The 9,407-nt window shown below is 34.2% G+C and overlaps 2 protein-coding genes and 1 pseudogene across 3 annotated transcripts, besides 1 other annotated feature; 2 read left to right on the top strand and 1 right to left on the bottom strand.

Moving 5' to 3' along the window:
* Positions 1-569: 569 nt before the first annotated feature.
* Positions 570-9,407: a mobile genetic element.
* TVAGG3_1093270 (protein of unknown function, DUF4106 family) lies at positions 1,726-2,349 on the top strand (the record flags this gene model as incomplete). Its single annotated transcript, XM_051257106.1, has 1 exon — positions 1,726-2,349. The coding sequence occupies one exon, from the start codon at positions 1,726-1,728 to the stop codon at positions 2,347-2,349; it is 624 nt and encodes a 207-aa protein (XP_051075677.1).
* Positions 3,582-4,073, bottom strand: TVAGG3_1093260 (uncharacterized protein; the record flags this gene model as incomplete). The annotated part of the gene is made up of 1 exon (XM_051257105.1): positions 3,582-4,073. One exon carries the CDS (start codon positions 4,071-4,073, stop codon positions 3,582-3,584), a length of 492 nt encoding a protein of 163 aa, XP_051075676.1.
* TVAGG3_1093250 lies at positions 5,396-6,002 on the top strand (annotated as a pseudogene). The gene has a single exon. A coding segment is annotated over exon 1 (607 nt).

Genomic DNA, 9,407 nt, shown 5'->3' with positions numbered 1-9,407 from the left:
TAGAAACATTTTCTTTAGTTCCATCGACTCTATTTAAATGCATTGTTTCACCTTTCATCTGGTCATTAAAGTCTTTTGCGTGTTTTGCAAACTCATCGTCCTTTCCTAAAGCATTTTCTGACTCAGTCGCAACCAAATTGGATGCTTTATTTATGAGCCCTATTTTATTTAATCTTAACTTCTTTGCAACCCAGCCTCCAATCTTCCCTTTATTTGCATCTAATGTCTTCGAAACCCTTCCTCCACTCATTTTATTTACTGCGTCATAAGCTCCAAGTGCTTTTGCTCCAAATGCTAATGCTTTTGTTCCCATTGCGCCTAAAGCTGCCCAAGCTACCATTTACACCATATTAAAATCATCTCTCTTCAATATTATCTCATAAAAGTTCTCGTTACTGGAGAAAGTCAATGAAACATAAAGCGTTCTCACGGGCTTCGCCCTCACCGCTTTGCGGTCTATCTAACTTCTTTCTTATCTCATCTATACGCTTCAAAATGTCTGAACAATTGCTAACATCTTCTACAACAGTTATTTCATCATGAATGACCTTCAAGAACAAGCTCATTTAATATGCTATTAAAATCATCTCAATAATGAGTCCATCCTTTCCATCTTTAGGTAGCACAACATCTTTCATTGAAGAAGGTTCGACAAGTCTTATGTTAAACTTACTGACAAAGTTTGTTATACTATAATGCTTCGGCGGCGAATACATGTAGTTTGAAAGACATAATATAGATTCTTCAGCAAATTCACTTATACTGGATTTTATAACAATGTTCTCACGAGACCAAATACCACCAATTGACAATCTTGTAAGCAATCCTGCTGAACCTTCTACTGTAAACGTCGATGGTAACATTCCACGAAGGTCATCTATTGACATCGTTGAGTCACTGTATTTAAATATTTTCTTAAAGCAATCGTCATTATCTAACCATGCAATAGCTTTGAAGTTTTCATTCGAATATACATCTGCTTCATTAAATGTAAAACCTGACTTCTTTGCAGAGATGACTTTAAAATCTATTGAGTTTGTTTCAAAATTATATGCTATGGTAACTTCTGAAGGTAATGGATGTCCTTCCGCAGTCAGTTGTTCTCTCACTACCGTTTGAAGCTTTGTATTAAAAACTTTCATGTCATCTCCTGTATCTAAGTTCACATACACAGCAACAGGAAACTATCTTGCTTCTTTGTTTCATCATTATATCTCAAAACATTAAAGTTCTTCAATAATATTGTTCTTCCTGCTGGAATACTTCGAACCTGTCTGATTTCAATAGCTTTCTCACCTCCTACATACTCTACCCAGTGTCTTGGATATTCATAAGTATACTGACTTTCTTGAATTTTGGTTGGTTTCATCATAACATGTTCATAGTATATCTTTATACTCTTGTCAGTTAGACTCGGTGCTATGTTCTGAATATTTCTGACTTGCATTTTTAATGGAGATAAAATGAAGCATTTAATACATGACGTAGATGAAGACATGAATGAAACTACAGACAAACTTAACTCTTCTCTTATTCTTCCTTTCAGAAGGACTATGAGTTCTGTTCAAATGGTGTGTATTTCTATTGTGGAAAGATGGGTTCAGGTAAGACATTTAACCTCATTCGTCATATACTCATAACAGACGTTTAGGAAATGACTCATATTATGACCAAATCATTATATCAGCAACTTCAGACTCTATGGACTCAACAGCGAAAACATTTATGTCAAAAGTTCAAGCCTCTGTCGTTAAAGTTCCAGACAGTGAACTCATTGAATTTCTTCAACGTTACATTCGACGTAAGAGGAAATATTATGCCATCGTTGAATTTATACAGTCAGGAATGCAAAAGACTTCTGAGGAGATGGAAAGAATTATTGACAAACACCACTTACGTCAATACTCAGGAGTTTACGATATGAAACGACTTACAAACTACATTCTGTCAAAACTTTCAAAATACCCCTTCAAAAAATATCCTTCAAACACTTTATTAGTTTGTGACGACTTCGCCGGAAAAGGTTTAGTGTCAAAACCAGACTCACCATTAGCTAACATCATTACTAAAGTCAGACATTACCACTTAACTGTAGCAATACTTATGCAAACATGGAGGTTTTTAGCTTTAAACATAAAACGTCTCATAACTGACTTCGTTATCTTTCAAGGTTTCTCACGCTATGATATTGAACTCATTTGGAAACAGTCAGGTATAACATTACCTTTTGAAGAAATTTGGGAAGCATATAAGTCTCTCATCTCTCCTCGTTCATACCTTGAGATTCATATCATGACTAATACCATTAAAGTCAAAAATATTCCATGGGAACGACCAACATTGTTTTAAAGCTTAACCTTCAATTGACTGATGGTAAACAAATTCCATGCATCTCTGTCGCCATTTCTGTTAATATTTTTGCTGTCATTCATATCATCCACTTCCCCATCCGTTAGCTTTTGAGGATATGCGTTAGAATAGCTGTTCTTAAATGAAGGCTTTTCACCTTTGAGAGCATAAACTCTATAACTTTCTGCATACTTTATGTTTGAACCTCCTGAGCCATCATTGACATAAATTTTTATAGGCTTCCACCCTTTGTTCATGTTCCTGCTTCTTCCCTTAGCTCTTTTGTTCAGTAGTTCTACATCTTTATACACAGCTCCTGTCTCAGTGAATTCAACAATATTTTCATTCGTTAGCTTTACATTCAAACCCTTGTCGAGTATATTGTTCATTTCATACATATAAAAGGTTTTTATTCTATATGAAATGAGAAGCAAATCCATCTTAGCTGGTGCCGTTAATGTTCCAATTGAACCAACATCAAATGTTGACTCACGAACGACAAACAATATTGTCATAAAGAACTATAGTTCAGAGTGTTTGAAAGAAAAAGAACCAGACTGAAATCGTGAATTTAAACACAGCTTCAAACGCTAACGCTACATCAGATGTTAAGTTAGAGTATCCACCACTGGACCAAATTCTTTCAAGAGAAGCCAACGACAACCCTTACACAAATGTTCAAACAAATCCTTCAGATAACGTAGACCATTACCTTCTTCAGTTATACCAAACAATTTTACTCAAAGACGATAAGAAGCTTTTGACAAATCTTATAAGCAAGAACCAAATAATTCTAACAAAGGAGGACCTTGAAAATGTTATCTCACGAATAACAGGGAAACAATGTGTCATTGACTATCTCGACCCTGAAATCGAATGCTGTGGTCAAACTCCACTATTCATGAAAATAGGTAACATCCGCATCATTGAAACACCAGGAACTACAGGAGTTGAGTTTAAGTATAAATATTCGAACGAGTATACAAAACTTTCAACAGAATATAAACTTTGTTTGAAATATGTTTTAGTAAATTAAAGCAATTTGTAATATCTATCCAAAACTTCTTCAACAGTATCGAACTCATCTTCATAATGCAAACCTAATCTTATTGACTTGGTGCAGTTTTCACTAACACAATATTTTTCTGTTCTCTTGACTGACATAACTAACTCATTTGTTTCATCAAACAGCAACAACCAAAGTTCATGACCTAATACATAACATTCATACTTTATATTTTTAGCTCTGAGTTCTCTTGTAAGCTGTTGCATTTAATATTTTCTAAAAAGTCAACTTCAACAGTCATTCGCACTGGTGCCTTCAGTTCTACAGGCTCTCCTTGAAAGTCAACAAGTCTGAATTGCATGTCTTTCAAATTATGAGGACTAATGCGAACCCATTTACCTAAATGAGTTGCTATGACAGGAACGTTTGGAATGAACATTGAATTGACTGCATAACAGAAGGATTTATATTCTACTGAACCTTTACTATTAACTCCTGAAATGCCTGTGACATTAGCTATTTTAGACTCAATGTATAAACAATTACCATAACATACGTATGGAACAGATTTCATCTCAATCGTTTTGTCAACACTTTTCAAAGGAAATGTCATATGGTATGCACCCAAAAGAAGTTGTACTCTATGACTCATTCTTGGTATCTTAAACTCCTTCGCATAACTGAACTTCAAAACTCCTGCAATAAGTTTAACATTCATTAAGTTTTCTTCGTTATCCTTGTTTATTGTAGTATTTATGAGAGCATTTAACACTCCAGCTAATGTTTCCATCTTATATTCTACATTATTGTGAAATCTTATTTCGTGCTTCTTTCCATCTATTTCAATCTCCATGAAATCTGTTTCATCTGTTATAACGAATGAAGCGATAGTATTGAAGTCAACCATTCTGAATGCAAGCGCCTCATTCTGTAGACCTAAGTTTGTTTGTAGCTTTACTGTCCCGTATTCGTTTGGGTCTGTACTTTGCAAATAGAACAACATTTTATTCTCATTAAAATATGAGTATAGCTGCATATGCGTATGAAGCTGACAGAGCTAAACGTTTATATTTTGGTCAATACTCTCTCACACTTACTGACAAATATATTGTTATCACTGATGGAAATACTGAGAAATACATAACATGGAAGGACTATGAAAAGTTTGACCCTATTTTAACTCCATGTACTATGCCGTTTATAAAGGACGGTGAAATTATTGAAAAAGATAATACAACCGTATATAGGTCTGTTTATGAAGCATTAGAATATATGTTGAATCATAACCCAAAAAGATTTGACCCAAGCACTACACCATGTGCAATGCCTTTTATTAAGGACGGTGAAATCGTAAGAGTTCCGGATTCAACGGTTTACACAGCTGTTCAAAACAGTTTACAAAACATTTTAGCGAATATCTTTAATTCAGAAACTACAGAAATAAAATTACCATATATAACAGATGCTAAAGAAATTAAATCAAAAACGACAACATTATTTACGTCACTTAATGATTTAATGACTTATATCATTAATATTCCTGCACCAACTACAGCATTTGATCCAAACTCGACGGTTTGCAGTGTACCTTTCATAAATGACAGTTCATTAATTGCTTTAAGGGATTCGACAGTAAATGAATCATTAAAGGCGTCATTAATGAAAATCATTGATTTTAACTCATTCACGAATACATATAATTCATTCATTAATGTTTCATATGCTTCTAAAGAAGGTGAGCCAAAAACTATCGATAAAGCGGTGTATGAAATAAAAGCATCAACGACGAAATTGAATTCGTTAACTTTTGACGGTGATAGTTTCGTTAATGACATAACATCGGGGAAAACAATTTTAACGAAAGAATACTTAAAATCTCATGTTAGTGAGTTCGTTGAAATTGAAAAAGAAGGTGGAATTAAGTTCGATCCACTGAATTTCATTTTCAGCTTAGCGAATGCGGGTGTTAGTTTCGCTGAATGGACAACTATACAGAGTGAAATAAATGCAATATGGACGTTTTTGGGGTCAAAAGCGGGAATGGGTGAGCTTGTAAATGCTGCAAGAACATTAGGTGAAACAGGAAATTTTGTAGATGGTTTTAAAAGACTTGTTTCAAATGTTTTAACAAACACAAAGAAATTATTTAGATATACCGTACATAACGGACGGATTTTCGAACAGATAGCAACAAACCCTCCGGTTATGGCTGCGTTGATGATGGTTAGAGATATAAAACCACGTAACGACGGGAACGAAGAACATGAACAACAGGATACTGGTCGGGTTATTCGAGACATTAAAAACGTGTATCCTGAAGTTATTGATTTATTTAGAGGAGTTAATGATTCAATTTCAAAACATTCTATAACCCTCGATGAAGAGAATAAATTAACAGATTATATATTCGTCATTATTGCAGAATTAATGAAGAGAATAAATGAAAAAGGAATTGGTGATATCATTAATGTCAGCGATGTAATGATGAAAAGAAATTTTGACTCATTATTTACAAAACCGAAAACAGAATATAGTCTTTATGACGTAATTACCGAATTAATGAAAAAGATTAATGATAATAAGAGTTCTGGCGGAAGAGTTGAATTAGAAGTGAATGATGTTAATGAGAAATTAGCCGAAAAAGCAGACAAAAATGAGCTTTTAGCTCTGAGTGATAAAGTCAAGAACCACGTTCATTATATAACTTCAGACGAACAGATTATAACGGACTACCATGGATATTTAACACGAATGAAAAAGTGAAGACAAGATGTTAATGAAAGAAGATATAAATACATTCGTGCTAAAGGTTATGACATAAGCTGTACTGTACAGTATGACACAGGTAAAGCACCAGAAGCATTTGGTTATAACGATGAAATTTATGCCTCTACTTTCAATGTTAACGGTGTATTAGTTGAACCAAGATTTACTTTGAGAGTTAAGGCAAAAATAACTTTGAAGATGCTATTAAAAGTAAAGCTGACAAAGTTGAACTTGAAGCAATGAACAAAGTTTTGAAATCTCATAAACACAACATCTCCGATATAAATGAACTTCAAGCTACATTAAATAGTAAAGCTGACAAGAACCATACACATGAATCCTTCACTACTGTTAGAGCAGACGACATAATATTGAACTATACCCTTGGTTCAAGTGCACCTTTAGAGAATCCAAGTACAAGCGTAAAAGATACACTAAACTCCTTAAATAGTAAATGTATGAACATTGAAGGTCATGTCAGAAACTTTGAAACACATGAACTACCAGCAATGTTAGATAAGAAAGCAGACAAAGAACATACACATAACTTCCTCAACTGTTGCTATAGAAAGTATTGAAGGAACGGTTGACGGAACTGATGGGGATGCATTATATTATAAACCTCCTAACTTTCCACAAGGTTTAACATCGAATGAAAACATAACAACGACGAAAAAAATTAGCTGTAAAAATGTTTATGTCATGGGTGATGAAAATAATGTTAAATTCACTGCTCAAGATTTATATGATAAGAAAGCAGACAAAACAGAGCTTCAAACATTAAAGACTGAAATACTTCAAACATTATATCCTATAGGTTCTATTTATACGTCAATGAACTCAACAAATCCAGAAACAGTTTGGGTTTTGGTATGGAAGCAGATTGTAGACAAATTCTTATACTGTGCTAACTCTTCAAAGCGGCAGGAGGTTCGAAGAAAATTAAAGAAGCAAACCTTCCACCGCACACTCATACAGGAACTACAAACACAACAGGTAATCATTCACATTCAATAACAAAAAGAGGTTATACAAATCTTGCAGCAGGTTCGGATAGACAGGGAATGCATAGATATGATATTTCAAGTGACCCAGTAGATTCAAGCGCAGGTATTTTCTGTGGAACCACAGGAAATCATTCACACACTTTCACAACAAATCCAACAGGCTCGGGTGAAGATTATATGCCACCATTTATGACTGTATTCGCATGGTATAGAGTTCATGAACGCGCTTGAGCCTTGAATAAAATCTTTAACTTTACATAAATGAGCTTGAAAGAAGTATTCGAACAACATCCATGGAGGTCATTTAAGAAGTTCAATGAAGCTGCAAAGAGTTGGGGATTTACTAACAGAGCTGAAGTGAAAAGGTTCTTTGACAAAAATGTTGTACATCAAACAAAAATAAACCCTTACGACTACTTTTTACCAATTTACTCCAACACTCCTGACGCATACCAATTTGACACTCTCATTCAAAGCAGAAAAGGAGGACATAAACCATTCCTCATCTTCATTAATGTTAACACTCGTAAAGCATATGCATATCCAATGAAAAATAAAGGAACTCGTGAAGTGTTAAGAGTTTTACAAAAGTTTGTAGCAGAACATAGCCCAAGTACTTTAACATCAGACCAAGACAGTGCATACCTCAGCAATGAAATCACAGATTTTCTCATTAAGCATAACATAACTCACTACACTACTGAAGACCATAACCATAACATACTCGGCATCATAAACCGCTTCATAAGAACGCTCAGAGATTTAAATCAAGAGCGAGACTTTACCGAAGAAACAATGAAACATTTTCTCGAAGTATATAATTCCTCAACACATTCTACAACAGGACATACACCAAATTCAATGACACAACAACAAGAAGAAAAGTATATACAAAAGAAACGAAGCCAAACACAAAATATCAGAAATTCAACACAATTTACCCTCATTCCTGGTACAAAAGTTCGTGTAGTTCTTGACGACAAACCGTTGACAAAGAAACGTTTAAGGTTAAGTAGAAACTATTATATCGTAGACTCTACGCAAGGTAATGGATATCTTATAAAAGCTGCTGACGACTCTATTGCGTTTTACCCTCGACATAAATTAGTTGAAAGTAGTAATGGCAAACTTGCTGAAACCATTGACGAAGCAAAGCGAGGAGTGGTTATTGAAATACTTGGCTACAACATAAACGATGACACTTATAAAGTAAGATATGAAGGAGGCGTTGAAGATGTTATACCATCTAAGAACTTGAGAGAGTCAAAGTCAACACATCTGGGACCATTAGAGCGGGAGTACTGGAAAGACAAAAATAAGCCAGAAAGAATAAGAAAATTCTTCTAAACTTTTTCATTAGATGTAAATCAGACATGAATGAGAACAGTCATGATATCATTAATGGTACCATTTATTTTTGTCATAAATTTACACCAAAAATATATTTTAGGTGAAGAGGTGAGATCTCACCCGTTTTTCACCTTTTTTCACCTCTTTTCACCCTCTCGTGAATTTTCATGAATTTCCTTAAGATAGAAAAAATAAAGTTAGTTTTATTTTTATTTATTTTTTTATTTTGTATGTAAAGATATGATTTCAACAATCGGCACAACAACAATTCAAGCGCGAACAACTACAGCACCAAACTCGCTAGTCATGAATCCTACGTCAATGTTAGTAGAAATGAAAAACTTCATTCCTTCTTCATATACTTTCGAAACAAAAATCCAGAAGATAAAGCAAGAACTGTTAACAAGTAATTTAGACTGTACCGCACAGGATGAAGAAAATGAAGAATATCTTTATGACATGCAGGACCTCATCGACCATTTACCTAAACTACCTGAAATTCAGCAACAAAAACTAACCATTCCCGAAATTGAAGTCAAAGCAACTGACTCGGTAGAAATAAAGAAGTTCATACGAAAGGTAAACTATGAGTTTCTAGGATATCATTGCAACCATAAAGTTATGGACAAAGATTGCGACATGGTTTATAAAAATATTTCTGACCTTTACAAATCCGAAGAATTTAAGACATACGATAACTTTGTTTCATTAGTTGCAAAATGTGTATGGCAGATAAGAGATAAAGATAGAAGAGGTAAGGTATGGAATGAACAGATAAAACCAGCAGCTTTTGAGTTAAAGAAAACCATTGACGCCTTAGTTGTTCTAGCTGGTTTTATTTCAATGTATAACGCAAAAATGAATCCGCAATGTTCAAAATGTAAAGCAGCAATGAGGAAATATAACTACTCAGTCAAAGAGATAGAAAG

This window comes from Trichomonas vaginalis (genome assembly GCF_026262505.1).
Source record: "Trichomonas vaginalis G3 chromosome Unknown ctg_202, whole genome shotgun sequence".
Taxonomy (NCBI): domain Eukaryota; phylum Parabasalia; order Trichomonadida; family Trichomonadidae; genus Trichomonas; species Trichomonas vaginalis.
The sequence above is the reverse complement of the archived record's forward strand: the minus strand, read 5'-3'. Positions and strand labels throughout refer to the sequence as shown.